Here is an 18,478-nt window from a genome sequence, read left to right as displayed (position 1 = left end):
GTCTTTCACTAAACGTGTTGTGTATTCAAGGGATCGACTTCTGAAGCTGAGCAGGATGAAGGCTACTCCAGCTGTGGCCATACCACTTGTTCCCCGTGAAGTGTGGAGACCTTTCAGAGGCTGCAGAGAAGTAAAAAGGTGAAGTCCAGGAGAAGAAGGTTTAAACCAGCAGTCCCATCCTGTCGTGGTTCTCAACACACAGAGAACATAGTTGAGCATACAAAAAGGACTAGCTCTTGGAAGATGGGACCTCGAGCTGACCGTGAGCTAAACCTATCACAACAACTGAAAGTGGCCGGGTAGCGTGCCTACGTTTTATCCCTAGACGCCCAGCGCCAGCCGGAGAACTGACTGACCCTAGCAGAGGAAAATACAGACCTGGCTCACCTCTAGAGAAATTTACCCCAAAAGGCGGACAGTAGCCCCCACAAATATTGTCGGTGATTTTAGAGGAAATTGACATACGAAGTATGAAAATAGGTTTAGCAAAATTGAGGTCCGCTTACTAGATAGAAGGAAGACAGAAAAGGGGACTTCACGGCCAGCTGAAAACCCTATTCAAAATTCCATCCTGAAATTACTTTAGAACTCTAATATCAACTCATGACACCAGAGTGGCAATTTCAGTTCACAAGAGCTTTCCAGTCTCAGAAATATTCAAACACAGAGAACTGGAACAAAAATGCAAACAAACTTAGGACAAAAATCCAACTTAGCTGAAAGTAGTCTAGGAGCAGGAACATGCAACAGAAATGCTTCTGGTAACATTGTTGGCCGGCATAGAAATGACTGAGGAGCAAGGCTAAATAGAAACTCCCACATCCTAATGGAAACAGGTGAACAGAGGAGATGACAAACCCACGTTCAGTACCACCAGTGACCACCGGGGGAGCCCAGAAACCAAATTCACAACACCATCCATTATCATGGGTAATGTAATAAGACGGATGAACTGCCAGCCCTGTGTAAAACCCAGATGGAGTTCAAGGAATGCAGTCTCATGTGCTTTACAGAAACCTGGTTACAGGAGGAGGTCCCGGATTCAAGTGTCTCGATTCCAGGGTTTCACATGGTTTGGGCTGATAGAGACAAAGTTAAGTGTGGTAAGAAGAAGGGGGGTGGGGTGATACTATACATTAATAACAGATGGTGCAATCAGTGGCATGTAACTGTGAAGGAAAGTCACTGCTGTCAAAACACTGAACTCTTAGCAGTTGTCCTCAGGCCCTACTATCTACCAAGAGAATTCTCCATTTGCATTACAGTAGTCATGTATAAACCTCCATCCGCAATCCAAGAGTCAGCTGGGGAAGTATTGTCAGGGGTGTTAGATCGCCTTCAGACAAAGCACCCAAACTCCTTAACTAATCTCTGGGGACTTTAACAGCCATGATCTCAAAGGCTCTTGCAAAGTTCTATCAAGATGTAAAATGTGCCACAAGGGACAACAGTATATTGGATCTCCTCTATGCGAATGTTAGACACATATTCATCGCCTGCACTGCCCCCATGGGGAAATCAGACCACAACCTCATACTATTGTATCCATCATACCAACCTGTTGTTAGCAAACAACCAGTGACAATAAAGCTAATCAGGAAATGGACTCCCGCAGCTGAGGAGGCGGCTCTACAAGACTGCTTTGACCTCACAGACTGGGCGGTGATATGCGACGGGAGAGCATGATGATGTAAATGATATTGTCGGGCGAGTAACTGATTATATAAATTTTTGTACTGACACTTGTACCAGCTAAAAAGATTTTATGTTATGCAAATAACAAGCCTTTGATTACAAAAGAATTGAAACACTTACTAAACAAGAAAGGGGAAAATTAAGAATGCCCATGAGGCTTTCCTAATTAAATTAGAAAAGAAATTGTCACACAATAATTCCATGGAGGTGTGGTCGGGCAAGAAACAGCTAACTGGGTTTAAGGCAAAGCCGGAGCATGGGGAAGTGGATCTGCCCATGGCTAATGAAATGAATGAGTTTTTCAACAGATTCACCAACACAAGCACAGCGTCATTAGGAATGGGGGACGGAGCTGGGAAACTATCAGCAGCATTGACATTGGGGGATAACCTGCCTGCTTTCACTGTCTCCCAAAGCGACGTGAGAAACATTTTCGTAGACTAGTTATTGGCAAACCAGCTGGTCCTAATGGCCTCAGTCCACGTGTCCTCAGAGCGTGTGCAAACCAGCTATGTGGTGTCTTCCAGCACGTGTTTAACTGGAGCCTTCAATCACAGAGTGTACCAGAACTGTGGAAGACCACCTGCCTGGTGACGGTTCCTAAGATCACTTTTCCAACTTCCCTACAAGACTATCGTCCAGTGGCCTTAACATCACATGCTATGAAGTCCTTGGAGAGAATAATACTCGCCTACATGTGTACAAGGGTGAGGGCTTTTACTGACCCCCTACAGTTTGCGTACCAGCAGAGATTGGGGGTGGATGATGCTATAGTGTCTCTGCTACAGACAGTACATTCATTCTTGGACAATGATGGATCTGAAGTTCGCGCCATGGTCTTTGACATCTCAAGTGCTTTCAATACCTTACAGCCGCCTTTACTACGTAATAAGCTGACTGATATGGCGGTAGATGAGGGGATGGTGAACTGGATAAGCGACTACCTGACAGTTTGTAAGGATGGGGGAGGTGGTATCTGGCAGTGTACGGAGCAGTGTACGGAGCCCCTCAGGGTACAGTGCTGTCGCTCTTCCTCTTCACATTGTATACAGCTGACTTTCAGTATAAATCAGATTTTTGTCACCTCCAAAAATTCTCAGATGACTCAGTGATTGTAGGGGGCATTGTGGGGGGCCGAGGAATATAGAAAGGTGGTTTGTGACTTTGTGGATTGGTGCCGGACTAACTGTCTAGAACTAAATGTAAAGAAAACCAAGGAGTTGGTGGCGAGTTATAGAAGGAAAAAGGAGGATTACTTACCGATCAATATTGCTGGCCAGGAGATTGAGATTGTTGAGAGCTACAAATATTTAGGGGTTCACCTTGACAGTAAACTCGATTGGAGGTGTCATACGGAGAAGGTTTACAAGAAGGGAATGAGCAGACTGTACTTTCTTCGGAAGCTCAGGTCATTCAATGTGTGCAGTAAAATGCTGGAAATGTTCTACCAGTCCGTTGTGGCAAACACCATTTTTTTTTTTGCTTTTGAGGAGGTATTGGAGGATAGGATTCAGAAGAAGTGTAAGGCTATAATGATCAATAATACACACCCACTATACGAGCTGTTCTTGAAGCAGAAGAGCACATTCAGCAGTCGTCTAATCCTACTAAGGTGCAAGAAGGAGAAATTCAGGAAATCGTTTGTACCTACTGCTATGGGGATGTGTACTGTAATAATTTCTTAAGGGTGGTAGACAACAATGACTGATTGCAGGTGTATTAATGTAAATTAACAGTGACTTACTGTATATACCTGTACTAGCCACATTTATTTGTTATGTAATGTTGGTATACTTGTGCAAGATTTGTGTCCTAATATTTTATGTACTGCTGTTGGTATTGCTGCTGTAATACCGTAATTTCCCCCAGGATCAATAAAGTGTATCGTATCGTAACACACCCCTAACGAGATGCTGCTGCTCCTCTTTGGGGAGGCCGTGATGTTAGGTGGCACTGATGATGGGGCTCCTCACAACTTTCAGGTTTTCATCAATCTGTAGCGCTGTTGACTCTTCGAGATGCTAAATTTTGTTAAGAACTTGTAGCAGTAAGCTGTGCTGAACACTGATGCACATTTCACTGTATGTCTCCTTAAAGGAAACCTGTCACCCCTTTCCCCCCAGGTGTTTTAACTAAAAGAGCCACCTTGTGCAGCAATAATGCTGCATTCTGTCAAGGTTGCTCTTTTAGTTCGGGTCCCTTCAAAAACGCTGAAATAAATCGCTTTTATAATGTGCCCTTCATACCTGAAGTTTGCCAGGGGGGCATGTCTTTTCCCCCCTCCGTGCGCAGGACGCCGCCACCATTTCCTACCTGAACGTCCCTGGCGCCTGCGCTGTAAGTTTTTTTGGGGGCATGCACAGTTTGCGCTGCCCTTCGACTCCCATCACATGATGGGAACTTACAGCGCAGGCACCGGGGACGTTCAGGAAGGAAATGGAGCCCGGAGGCCCTGAGTGATGGCTGTGAGGCGTTTGTGTCAGGGAGGAAAAGACAGCATTAGTGCTGCAGATGTGGCTCTTTTAGTTAAAAACGCCTGGGGGGGTGACAGGTTCCCTTTAAAGTCATCACTGCTCATGTAACAGTGATAGAACTTAAGCAATGTTAGGTCTGCAGTATACATCACATAGGAGACACAGAGACTGCTGTACATATATCACTAGGTAACAATGAAACTGCTTAATAAATTACACAAGACACTGAGACTGCTGTATATGCATCATATAGGAGACATTGAGACTGCTGCATATGCTTAACATCGGAAAAACACTGGGACTGCTAAATATGCATCACATAGGCGTCACTGTGTCTGCTGTATACATTACATAAAAGTCACTGCAACTGCTGCATTCATCATAGAAACTAGCAGGATGAGCGTGCAGATCACACTCCACCCACAAAGAACCTCTTAACACTGGCACAGAACATAGTCAGGACATAATTCAGCAGTGCGTGCTCCACGACATTCAGTAGTGAATGATATGTGCACAGTCTAGGGAAGAATTTTGTCGGCAGGGTGCTAGACAGACTGGTCTGGTGGCCCAAGTACTGTGGCTCCCGGTAATCTGACCGAGGGCTAGAACAAATTACATCATGTTCATAGTTCCCCACCCCTGACCAAAGGGATCGGTTGAACAGCAGTGCAGAGCTTGCTTTGAAATAGCATCAGGCAGGTGTTAGTGCAGCTGCATGCACAATGGGACAAATGCTTTCAGAGGCTGGCAGAGTTTAAAGAAGGGCATCAAAGAAGCCACTTCTCTCCAAGTCAAACATCAAGGACAAACTGATATTCTGCTGGAAACACAAGGATTTGGAAAATGATTATCTGGGGAGGAAAAGGTGAGCGCTACAATGTGTCCTATGTCTGCCAACAGTACAGCATCTTGTGAGCATTCATGTGTGGGGGCTTTTCATCCATGGAGGGGGCTCACTCACAATTTGCCTAGGATCACTGCCTTGAATAAAGAATATGCAAATTGTCTCTTCAGAGAAAAAGAGGACGTGAACTCTTTAGCACCACCTATTGGAAGTAGCGATCCTACAAGTCACAATCAACCCTTTAACGAGTCTTGCAATATGACATAGGATAAATAGCCAAATCAGTATCTAAATTCGCAGACACGCGTGTCAACATTGAAAATATCGAGTCTTTACATATAAACTTGATGTATTTCTCAATACATGTATATGGTAATTGGGCTATGTTCACACTAGGCATTTTTTCAGCTTTTTTAATGCAAATTTTCAGCTGCGTTTTACAGTACCAGCTGGCAAAGTCTGAGATTTCAGAAATCTCATGCACACAGCTTGTTTTTTTGTCATCAGTATTTTGTGCCTTTGCTTGGTTTTTGCAGAACAGAGCATGTCACTTTTCATGTTTTTTTCAGTGTTTTTCACTCATTGAAAGTAATGGGTGGTGAAAAAAACGCTGCAAAAAATGCAGGTATCTGTTTTTGCTGCGTTTTTTTTGCCAAAACCTGATTAAGTAGAAAATGATTTTATCTTTGCACTATACTTTATCAGCATGCACAAGAAACAAATGTAGCTTGGCAAAATGCAGCAAAAAAATGCAACAAAGACCAAGCAAAACCTACTTTTTGGGGCAAGTTTCTTACTGCCTAGAGAGCAGGTTTTGCTGCAGAAACAAAAGCTGAAAACCACCTAGTGTGAACATAGTCTTTTATTTCAAAACTTGATGCATGGACCTCAAGCCTGTAAGAGGGGAATTTTTTTTCCATTAAGAAACCAGGGAAGAAGCCCTTCTTAGCACGCCAAGCAACCATCAAAGACTTATAGCAATGAAATTAGTGTCCAGCAGGACATCAAGCAGAGATTGAAGCTATAGAGAGTAACTATATGCTAGCACAAGCAGTGGCCATCATGAGGAGCATGGAGGCAAAGAGGAACCAGACCCAGACCTATTGGAAAGTCAAGTGGATTGGGCTCTAAGGCAGTTGCCAAAAAAATAAACCATCTGACATTGATGTTATCTCTGCAGAACTGCTCAAACCAGGTCTAAGAGCCGCACTCACAGCACTATGTCAGAAAACCTGAAAGATCTGCACATGGCAGAAGGACTGGAAAAAAAATCTGCTTTTATCCCACTGCTGAAGAAAAGCAACGCCATGGACTGCACCATCTATAGAATCATAGAATGGGGTAGAGTTGGAAGGGACCTCCTGGGTCATCTGGTGCAACCCCCTGCTCAAAACATGATTCATTAAATCATCCCAGACAGATGTCTGTCCAGCCTCTGTTTGAAGACTTCCATGGAAGGAGAACTCACCACTTCTCGTGGCAGCCTGTTCCACTCATTGATCACCCTCACTGTCAAAAAGTTTTTCTAATATCTAATCTGTGTCTCCTCCCATTCAGTTTCATCCCATTGCTTCTAGTCTTTCCTTGTGCAAAGTGACAGCCCTTGAGATATTTCTAGACAGCTATTAAGTCTCCCTTTCAGTCTTCTTTTTTGCAAGCTAAATATTCCCAAATCTTGTAACCGTTCCTTATAGGACATGGTTTGCAAACCGGTCACCATTCTGGTCGCTCTTCTCTGAACTTGCTCTAGTTTATTGATGTCTTTTTCAAAATGTGGTGCCCAAAACTGGACACAGTGTTCCAGATGAGGTCTGACCAAAGAGGAGTAGAGGGCAATAATAACTTGGCGTGATCTAGACTGTATGCTTCTGTTAATACATCCCAGAATTGCATTTGCCTTTTTTTGCTGCTGCATCACACTGTTGACTCGTGTTCAGTTTATGATCTATTAGTATACCCAAGTCTTTTTCACATGTGCTGTGGCTTAGCCCTATTCCTCCCATTCTGTATATGGTTTATTCCTCTCTTTCGGTATATGCTTTTTTCATTTGTATTGCCCAGATGTAGTACTTTGCATTTTTCCTTGTTAAAACCCATTGTTAGTTGCTGCCCACTGCTCCAGTTTATTTGTATCTTTTTGAATCCTCTTATCTCTTCTCTAGTATTAGCTATCCCTCCTAGCTTTGAGTCATCAGCACATTTAATCAGTGTACGCTCAATTCCTTCATCTAAATTATTGATACAGATGTTGAACAATACAGGGCCCAGGACAGAACCCTGTGGTACCCCACTTGAGACATTCTTCCAACTGGATGTGCAGCCATTTACGACCACTCTTTGGGTCCGATCACTAAGCCAGTTATGAATCCACCTAACAGTTGCCTTGTCCATTCCATACTTAGTCATTTTTTCAATAAGAATTGTGTGAGAGACTTTGTCAAATGCTTTACAGAAGTCAAGATATACTATACAGCATTTCCCTGATCCAACCAGTCAGTTATTCTGTCATAGAATGAAATTAGGTTAGTCTGACATGAGTTATTAGTTACAAACCCATGTTGACTCTGGTTAATCACTTCATTCTTATCCAGGTACGTACATACATGTTGTTTAATAATTTGTTCAAAGATGTTTCCTGGTATTGAAGTCAGACCCACCGGCCTATAGTTCCCTGGGTCCACCTTCTTCCCCTTTTTGAAGATAGGAACAATATTTGCTCTTCTCCAGTTTTCTGAGACTTCTCCTGTTCTCCAAGAATTTTCAAAGATTATGGAGAGTGGTTCAAAAATTTCTTCTGCTATCTCCTTCAGTACTCTGGGGTGTAATTCATCTGGACCTGGAGACTTGAATTCATTTATGTTAGCTAAGTGTTTCCTCACTATCTTTTTGTTTATAGATATCCTGGATTCTTCTATTCCTTTAATAGGACAGTGATGATCAGTTGATGTTACAATTCCTTTCTGAGAGAAAACAGATGCCAAATAGGAATTTAAAAGTTCGGCCTTCTCAACATCCTTTCTTACCATTTCATCATTTTCATCCTGTAAAAGTCCTATAGCTTCTTTGACTTTTCTTTTACTTCTGACATATCCTCAATCACTCTGATTCCCCATGTCCACAATTTGTTTCAAAGAGTCATTCAGAGGTGCTTGGGGAACATTCTTGGTAGAGAACTTCCTGATTCACTGGCTGGATTCTGTAAGGATAAAGGGACATGATCGCATCGCAAACCTGAGATGGATAATGGCAAAGAAGAGGGAGCACAGAAGTTCTACCTATACCTTATTGATTATACCAAGGTTTTTCACTGTGTTGAGCATGATAAGCTTTGGAAAGCACTGAGAGATGTAGGAGCGCTGGCGCACTTATTTAGGTTAATCATGTCGCTCTACGACGATGAAGAAGCCGCAGTGCGAACCTGGAATGGAAGTACAGAATGGTTCAAGATCAAAAAGTGCACAAGACAAGGATGCGTCCTCTCCCTTTTTTTTTTTTTTCAACCTCTATGGAAGTAATCATAAGGAACCTTTGCTGATGGCTTTTCTGCATATTTTCACCCCAACAGTCGAAAAATCTATCTGATATCTGCAGATGATATAACTATGCTGGCAGAGAGCAAGAAGGACTTAAAGCTTTTGATGTTAAAGGTAGAAAGTGAGAAAATGCGACTTAACTGAACATCTTTCATAGACATATACATATAGACATAGACATATTTCAAGAAAACCCAATAATGTACAAATATAAGTGGTCGACCGCTTCATTTTTTGTGTGTCCATCATTAATTGCAGTGGTGGAATGACAGCAAAGATTAAGTGCCAAATAGCACTGGGGCATACAACCATTGACCAAAGGTGGAAGTGCAAGTATGTCGCAGTCACTGTTAAACAAAGACTGATCACTGCAATTGTGTTTCCAGTTGAGGCATATGGCTGTGAGATGGAACCCCAAGAGAAGATTGACAATTATTTGACCATAGCAACATAATAGAATAAGATGTGTCCTGTAATTAGCATCTCAGGGGTCTACTTACTTTTATTAAATCTGCCTATTTGTTGGGTGAAAAGTAGTCACTGTGCTGTTTGGTATCATGGACCAAAGAAAGCTAAGGAAAGAGTTGTCTCACGAGATAAGAAAGAAAAATATAGATGAACATGTTAAAAGTAAATACTATAAGTTACTACAGCTGCACATATTCAGACGTTTGTCTATGGGACTACAGCCAACCTCCATGGATAGGGTCTAAGTGAAAAATTGATGAGAAATTAAAGAGATGTGTAATACATATAGTAACCAAAGAGCCCAAAACAACTTCCAAAGAGACTGGAGGTGAACTCCCAAGATCAAGGTACATCAGTGTCAGATCGCACCATCCGTCGCTGTCTTGGCTAAAGTGGACTTCATGGATGACTACCAAGTAGGAAACCATTGTTGCCACAAAGCTCCCTGTAAAATGTCCTTTGGACAGAGGAGACAAAACTGGATCTTTTCGGCATCACATCAGCTCTATGCTCAAATAAAGCACAGAAAGAAAAGGACATAGAGGAGGCTTGGTTAGATTTTTGGTTGGCTTTGCAGCTTCTGGCACAGAGGGTATTGAATTTGTGCAGGGTATAATGAAATCTCAAGACTATCAAGGGACTCTGGAGTGAAATGTGCTGCCCAGTGTCAGGAACCTTGGTCTAAGTTGCAGCTCATGGGTCCTTAACCCCTTTCTGCCATTGGACGTACTATTCCGTCCATGTGGGGTGGGCCCTAATTCCCAAGGATGGAATAGTACGTCCAGCGCGATCGGCCGCGCTCACGGGGGGAGCGCGGCCGGGTGTCAGCTGCCTATCGCAGCTGACATCCAGCTCTATGTGCCAGGAGCGGTCACAGACCGCCCCCAGCACATTAACCCCCGGCACACCACGATCAAACATGATCGCGGTGTGCCGGCGGTACAGGGAAGCATCGCGCAGGGAGGGGGCTCCCTGCGGGCTTCCCTGAGACCCCCGGAGCAACGCGATGTGATTGCGTTGCTGCGAGGGTCTCTTACCACCTCCCTGCAGGTGCCCGGATCCAAGATGGCCGCGGCATCCGGGTCCTGCAAGGAGGGAGGTGGCTTACCAAGTGCCTGCTCAGAGCAGGCGCTTGGTAAGCCTGCACTGCTGTAAGTCAGATCGGTGATCTGACAGAGTGCTGTGCAAACTGTCAGATCAGCGATCTGTGATGTCCCGCCCTGGGACAAAGTAAAAAAAATAAATTTCCACATGTGTAAAAAAATAAAAAATAAATAAATCCTAAATAAAGAAAAAAAAAATATTATTCCCATAAATACATTTCTTTATCTAAATAAAAAAAAATAATCAAACAATAAAAGTACACATATTTAGTATCGCCGCGTCCGTAACGACCCCACCTATAAAACTATATCACTAGTTAACCCCTTCAGTGAACACCGTAAAAAAAAAAAAAAAAAACAAGGCAAAAAACAACGCTTTATTCTCATACCGCCAAACAAAAAGTGGAATAACACGCGATCAAAAAGACGGATAAAAATAACCATGGTACCGCTGAAAACGTCATCTTGTCCCGCAAAAAACGAGCCGAATGCAGCATCATCAGCGAAAAAATAAAAAAGTTATAGTCCTCAGAATAAAGCGATGCAAAAATAATTATTTTTTCTATAAAAAAGTTTTTATCGTATAAAAGCGCCAAAACATAAAAAAATGATATAAATGAGGTATCGCTGTAATCGTACTGACCCGACGAATAAAACTGCTTTAGAAATTTTACCAAACGCGGAACGGTATAGACACCTCCCCCAAAAGAAATTCATGAATAGCTGGTTTTTGGTCATTCTGCCTCACAAAAATCGGAATAAAAAGCGATCAAAAAATCTCCCGTGCCCGAACATGTTACCAATAAAAACGTCAACTCGTCCCGCAAAAAACAAGACCTCACATGACTCTGTGGACTCAAATATGGAAAAATTATAGCTCTCAAAATGTGGTAACGCAAAAAATATTTTTTGCAATAAAAAGCGTCTTTCAGTGTGTGACGGCTGCCAATCATGAAAATCCGCTAAAAAACCCGCTATAAAAGTAAATCAAACCCCCCTTCATCACCCCTTTAGTTAGGGAAAAATTAAAAAAATTTATTTCCATTTTCCCATTAGGGTTAGGGCTAGGGTTAGGGTTGGGGCTAGGGTTAAGGCTACAGTTAGGGTTGGGGCTAAAGTTAGGGTTAGGTTTGGGGCTAAAGTTAGGGTTTGGATTACATTTACGGTTGGGAATAGGGTTGGGATTAGGGTTAGGGGTGTGTCAGGGTTAGGGGTGTGGTTAGGGTTACTGTTGGGATTAGGGTTAGGGGTGTTGTTGGATTAGGGTTTCAGGTAGAACTCGGGAGTTTCCACTGTTCAGGCACATCAGGGGCTCTCCAAACGCGACATGGTGTCCGATCTCAATTCCAGCCAATTCTGCGTTGAAAAAGTAAAACAGTGCTCCTTCCCTTCCGAGCTCTCCCGTGTGCCCAAACAGGGGTTTACCCCAACATATGGCGTACTCGGGACACATTGGAGAACAACGTTTGGGGTCCAATTTCTCCTGTTACCCTTGGGAAAATACAAAACTGTGGGCTAAAAAATAATTTTTTGGGGAATTTTTATTTTTTTATTTTCACGGCTCTGCGTTATAAACTGTAGTGAAACACTTGGGGGTTCAAAGTTCTCACAACACAACTAGATAAGTTCCTTGGGAGGTCTAGTTTCCAATATTGGGTCACTTGTGGGGGGTTTCTACTGTTTAGGTACATTAGGGGCTCTGCAAACGCAGTGTGACGCCTGCAGACCATTCTATCTAAGTCTGCATTCCAAATGGCGCTCCATCCCTTCCGAGCCCTCCCATGCGCCCAAACGGTGGTTCCCCCCCACATATGGGGTATCAGCGTACTAAGGACAAATTGGACAACAACTTTTGGGGTGCAATTTCTCTTGTTACCCTCGGGAAAATACAAAACTGGGGGCTAAAAAATAATTTTTGTGGGAAAAAATTTTTGTCTTATTTTTACGGCTCTGCATTATAAACTTCTGTGAAGCACTTGGTGGGTCAAAGTGCTCACCACACCTCTAGATAAGTTCCTTAGGGGTCTACTTTCCAAAATGGTGTCACTTGTGGGGGGTTTCAATGTTTAGGCACATCAGTGGCTCTCCAAACGCAACATGGCGTCTCATCTCAATTCCTGTCAATTTTGCATTGAAAAGTCAAATGGCGCTCCTTCCCTTCTGAGCTCTCCCATGCACCCAAACAGTGGTTTACCCCCACATATGGGGTATCAGCGTACTCAGGACAAATTGTACAACATCTTTTGGGGTCCATTTTCTCCTGTTACCCTTGGTAAAATAAAACAAATTGGAGCTGAAGTAAATTTTTCGTGAAAAAAAGTTAAATGTTCATTTTTATTTGAACATTCCAAAAATTCCTGTGAAACACCTGAAGGGTTAATAAACTTCTTGAATGTGGTTTTGAGCATCATGAGGGGTGTAGTTTTTAGAATGGTGTCACACTTGGGTATTTTCTATCATATAGACCCCTCAAAATGACTTCAAATGAGATGTGGTCCCTAAAAAAAGGTTGTAAAAATGAGAAATTGCTGGTCAACTTTTAACCCTTATAACTACCTAACAAAAAAAAATTTTGGTTCCAAAATTGTGCTGATGTAAAGTAGACATGTGGGAAATGTTACTTATTAAGTATTTTGTGTGACATATCTCTGTGATTTAAGGGCATAAAAGTTAAAAGTTGGAAAATTGCGAAATTTTCAAAATTTTCGCAAAATTTCCGTTTTTTTCACAAATAAACGCAGGTAATATCAAAGAAATTTTACCACTATCATTTAGTGCAATATGTCACGAGAAAACAATGTCAGAATCACCAGGATCCGTTGAAGCGTTCCAGAGTTATAACCTCATAAAGTGACAGTGGTCAGAATTGTAAAAATTGGCCTGGTCATTAACGTGCAAACCACCCTTGGGGGTGAAGGGGTTAAACAGGATAATGACACAAGGCACAGAGCTAAAAACATCCAAGAATGACTAAGAGCAAAGCATTGGACTCGTTCTCTTGTGGACTCTGTGAGCCCTGATCTAAACCCTAGTGATCATTTGTGAAAGGAGCCGAGATCTTATGTCTGGAGAAGACGGCTTCACACCTGAGATACCAGGAGAAGTCTGTTCACAAGAAGCTGTCAAAGTACCTGTGCATGTTGGCAGAACTCTTCTTGAGAGTCACAGAAATAGTTTACAGTGATTGCCTGAAAAGTTTGTGCAACAAAGGAACCATAATTTTTGTCCAGGTGTCACGGTTCACACCGCGCTGCCAACAATATGTCATGGATCCCAACAATATGTCAAAGATCCCGTGGAGGGTACCTTTATCTTCCCCACTACTCACACCAATTTGTCACAAACCGGGGTTGTTTGGTTGCCCTGGTTCCTTCTGAAGGAGATTTATCTATATCCCACTTCCCAGTTCCGGTTTGGAACTTGCAGCTCTCTGGCGCCCCCTTACCCTCAGGTCAGACTAGATACTGCACCTAGGGTAATTAGTCGCCAGAAAGGCTGCCTGCTATGTACTGGCTACTGGGCACGATGCAGTGAGGGCGATATAACTACTCCCACATATGCGGGAACAATAATTATCAATGCTACCTTGGCTACAAAGATTCCCAATTGCACAGAACAAAGTATGCTGCCACCAGCTCAGATTTCCTAAGGATTAACGGGTCCGGTGCCAACCCAAATCAGTAGCGTAATTCATTTCAGAAGAAGCGACAGTTCATTTATAGAGCAGGAAGAGACAAGCTAGTAAATTATTTATTTTACTCCATAAAAAGGTAGGCAGTGTTTACAAAGCATAAGATATTATAAAGACGACAATTCATATGTACATTGCAATTACAAATAAAAAGGGATTAAAATTGAATAGAACACTTACAGGTCATTATGTCATGGTATCATCTTGGCTGGATTGTGGCTTAGGAGGATAAAAACATCTAGATGCATAGCACATATGTAGGGAGCAGCTGGACCCCGGACACAAGGCGCTGCTGGAATGTGGTCTCACTAAGATATTCTTAGCCCAAAACGCAGGCACTCCCCCTGTGGTGACATCACTTAGAAGCTGAAACCTCCTCTTACAGCTGTGGTAACTATTTTTATGCATAACTTGCTGTTTGAACCTTGCATAAGTGTGACACCATGCTCATGATGTTCCCCACGTCAGGGGCGTTCTTTTAAGTGTAAATACGGAGCAATTACCTGAACCGCTTACTGAGAAATCTGCACTTTGCACTACCAAAAGACGTCCAGAATACTGTATATAATTCTTATCTGTCTAGCCCAAATCGGTGCCGCTATATATAACTTTAATAGAACAAAGAAACTCAGGGCTTCCACACCAGTTTTGGCTGGTATTAGATGGGAGGAGGGAATAAGTAGTTTGTAGCTAAGCCATAAAACTGCTCATACATTGGTATCAAGTTGCACAGAGTATCCGCCATAGGGCTTTGTTTGTTGTACGAGCGAATGCAGAGGGGGAGAAAGGGGGGTCAAAGCTGCAGCGTGTGTGTCTGTGCCATGTACCTTCTAGAATTAATCTCACATTATGATATTTCTACATTATCGTGACACCCAGCCATTTTCATTAGGTGTTTTTTTTTCTACATTTTCGACTGAATCACAATTCAACGGCAAAAAAGCAAAGTCCGATTCTCATTAGTTGATAAATTGATAATTGATAGTAAATTAAACTTGAAAATTACTTGTCAGTTTCATGTTATTTCAGTGACCATTGTGGGATTTTCTTACTTTAGCAGAAGGCACCAACAATGTTGTCCATGTCTGTATTATACCCTCAGGGTATGTGCACACTTAGGTTGGATCTCTGCGGATTTTTCCGCACCAGTTTTTGAAAATCCACAGGTAAACCGCACTGTGGATTACCTGCGGAATTACAGCAGATTTACCGTGGTTTTTGTGCAGATTCCATCTGCGGTTTTACACCTGCGGATTCCTATTGAGGAGCAGGTGTAAACCGCAGCGGAATCTGCACAAAGAATTGACATGCTGTAGAATGTAAACCACAGCGTTTCCACGCTTTTTTTTCCGCAGCATGCACACTGCGTTTTTTGTTTTCCATAGGCTTACATGGTACTGTAAACTCATGGAAAACCGCTGCGGATCCGCAGCAAAATCCGCACCGTGTGCACACAGCCTCATGCTTTGCCTAATTTGCTGTGTTATATCTTAGGGGTGGGGAATCCTTACTTTTCTCCTTGGTCTGTGGGTGCCCTTCCATATTTTATTTGTAGGGGCTCCTGACTGTCTATTGTCTCCCCTCATCTCTCCCCCATTGCATTAGATTATTATTATATGTCACCAATGATAATGGCGTCTTCAGGTTTCTCTTCCTAATTCCATCTTATCTGCTTATTTCAGAAAGAAACGCCGGATACAAGGAGACCGACAGTGAGTATTCTGCACATGTGGCTCTGATGGAAGGTTTTGGCAGATTTGCTGTAAGGTCACGGCCGGCATTAAGGAAACACATGGATGTCTTGTGTCCCCAGAGGGAGCGCTGATCTTACAGAGCGACTCTCCATTCTGGATCATAGAGGACAGAGACCCAAGTGGACGACCCCGTCTGTTCCATACACCATAATTACACCCGAGTGGTGCAGGATCAAAAACACATGGCTGCTTTATGTCAAACACAGCACCGGCCCCGTCCACAGGTTGTATGTGATGGATCGGAGCTCAGCCCCATTTACTACAATGGATCTGCAATACCAGACACGACCTGTGGACAGGGGCGGTGCTGAGTTGGTAGGAAAGCAGACGAGTCTCTAACATACCCCTTTTAGGTTTACAGTAAAGAGAGTCTGCCCCCAAAACTCACATTAAACCTTTTATACATTCATATAGGGGACTTCGCCTCCATAAAATACTTGTAGATTAGATTTTACTTTTTTTGTTTTATATAAAAACAGTTTTAGTTATGTAAATGGGGGTCCTCCGTGTACCCATGGAATGGCCAAGGGCTCAGTGCACCATTCCGCTCCTGTAATTACAATCCTCCACATCTCCACTCATATTGGTTATCATCACTCACTTAGGAGCGCTGCCTGACCTGAAGTCCCAGCTCTGCACACACTGACACTGCAGGGGCCGAGAGCACATACAGTGTCAGTGTGTTCGGGTGCATTCTGATCCCTATCCTGTCTGCAGCGGCTGCTCACAGGATCACACGATAGCGGACGGCCAGTGCTGACAGGAGAGGAGAGCGCTCTCACACTGTACCTGCCCACACTCACTCTGCTCCTGCAGTCAATTGTCCTAAAGCAAATGAATGTGTGATACATGAAATGTGAATAGCATAATGGCTTGTGAAATCTATGAAAAAACACATATGTGAGCCCATCCACCACCGTCAATGTAATCTCATGGATCGGATGGGTCCCTGACCTGTCTACCTAGTGTGAACACTTACCTCTGGCTAATAACATGGTAAAGCCTGTATTTATAGGAAGGTCGGAACCAACTGTGTTTGGATGTAATTAAAATCACAGCAAGGTGAACATTTGGTTTCGACCTTCCTATAAATGCAGGCTTTACCATGTTATTAGCCAGAGGTAAGTGTTCACACTAGGTAGACAGGTCAGGGACCCATCCGATCCATGAGATTACCTTGACGATGGTGGATGGGCTCACATTTTTTGGCCAAATTTTGTGCTAAGCATCTCGTGTGTTTTTTCATAGATTTCACAAGCCATTATGCTATTCACATTTCATGTATTGCACATTCCCTAGCTTTAGTACAATTGACTGCAGCCATTGATCTATTCCTGCTACGGTGTGATCCTGTGTGCAGCGAGCGGCTGCTACATACAGTAGAGGGATCAGAACGCAGTTGCACACTGACACTGTGTGCGCTTTCGACCCCTGTAGTGTCAGTGTGTGCAGGTCTGAGGATTGTAATAGAGAGGGTGGTACGGTGCCCTGAGCTCTTGGCCACAGCAATGGTGCACTGAGGACCCTTCATTTACATTTCTAATAAAACTGTTTTATATACAATGAAAGAAGTAAAATCTATAGCACAGGTCTTATTTTATCGGGGCTAAATCTCCTATATGAATGTATCAATGGGGGTCAATTAGAATTTTGTGGATGACAGACACTCTTGAAAGGGAAACTGTCACCAAGTGTTTGCTATGCCATCAGAGAGCAGCATAATGTAGGGGCAGAGACCCTGATTCCCACTTAATGGGCTGCTTGTTGTCATTTTGATAAAATTACTGTTTCATCAGTTGTAGATCTAGCAGTTCTCTGAATGCTGAGCTCTGTATAACCCCACCCACACCACTGATTGGCAACTTTCTGCCTATGCACAGGGTATAACGTTAAGGAACAAGACGTGCACTCTCGCTACTGGTGGTGCAGACTGAACATGGAGGGACACTCCAGAATATAGTCATATACAACAACAGTCGCACTCAAGAAAGAGGTTTTCAGATTTTTAGTTTAGCTGAAAAACGTGATTTTCTTTATTGCAAACACCATAAAAAAGGTGTCACCGCAGTGTTTCAAGGTAGGTGCACACACCAACACCGCAGACACCAGTGCTTTCGTTGCTATAGCCCCTAACGGGACTCCTACACCCCTCCAGGGATCTGTGCCCTCCGCTCTGTCTCTACAACTGTAAGTAAGGTTTGAGAAAGACCTTGTGGGTCAAAACGTTACCTACCTTGAAACACTGCTCCACTTTCTACTCACATTTCATCTGTGACATCTTATAAAACTGTGGGATTTTGCTATAAATCATTTCCTATTTTCACAGCTTCGGACACATCCTCCGTCCCCAATATTACGGCCAACGCCTAATGGTGAGTGCTGATGTCTTCTGTAAATGCCGCCGCCGTGCAATGAAGGGAGAATTAGGGTACGTGCACACGCTGCGGAATGGTGTGCGGACTTTTCCGCACTGATCTTGGTAAATCCGCTGGAAATCCGCACTGCGGATTTACTACGGAATTACCGCGGTTTTTGTGCGGATTCCACCTGCGGTTTTACACCTGCAGATTCCTATTGTGGAGCAGGTGTAAACCGCTGCGGAATCCGCACAAAGAATTGACATGCTGCGGAATAAACAACGCTGCATTTCAGCGCATTTTTTTCCACAGCATGGGCACTGCGGATTTTGTTTTCCAAAGGTTTACATGGTACTATAAACGCATGGAAAACTACTGTGAATCCGCAGTGGCCAATCCGCAGCGTGTGCACATAGCCTTAGGAGAAACGTAATGGAGGAAAGTAGGAAAGGGATTGTAAAGAAATTGTGGGGAAGAAAAGTGAGTTTTGTCTTTTTTTCATATATACTGTATAGTGATCATTTATAACGTGATCATCACTTACAAAAGGAGAATATAA

At 43.1% G+C, this 18,478-nt stretch overlaps 1 protein-coding gene across 2 annotated transcripts in view; it reads left to right on the top strand.

Moving 5' to 3' along the window:
• LOC143804128 (class I histocompatibility antigen, F10 alpha chain-like) overlaps positions 1–18,478 on the top strand; it is a 604,087-nt gene that overhangs the window by 147,464 nt on the left and 438,145 nt on the right. Inside the window, exons 6-7 of one of the 2 annotated variants that reach the window (XM_077281910.1) lie at positions 15,491–15,520; positions 17,889–17,934. The exons of the other annotated variant lie outside the window; for it this stretch is intronic. Of the exons in view, the coding sequence (XP_077138025.1) occupies positions 15,491–15,520; positions 17,889–17,932 (74 nt within the window). The 3' untranslated portion in view covers positions 17,933–17,934. The remainder of the gene's footprint in view (positions 1–15,490; positions 15,521–17,888; positions 17,935–18,478) is intronic. 2 annotated transcript variants of the gene reach the window in all.

Source organism: Ranitomeya variabilis, chromosome 1 (assembly GCF_051348905.1).
Source record: "Ranitomeya variabilis isolate aRanVar5 chromosome 1, aRanVar5.hap1, whole genome shotgun sequence".
NCBI lineage: Eukaryota > Metazoa > Chordata > Amphibia > Anura > Dendrobatidae > Ranitomeya > Ranitomeya variabilis.
This window is presented reverse-complemented; position numbering and strand designations above follow the sequence as displayed.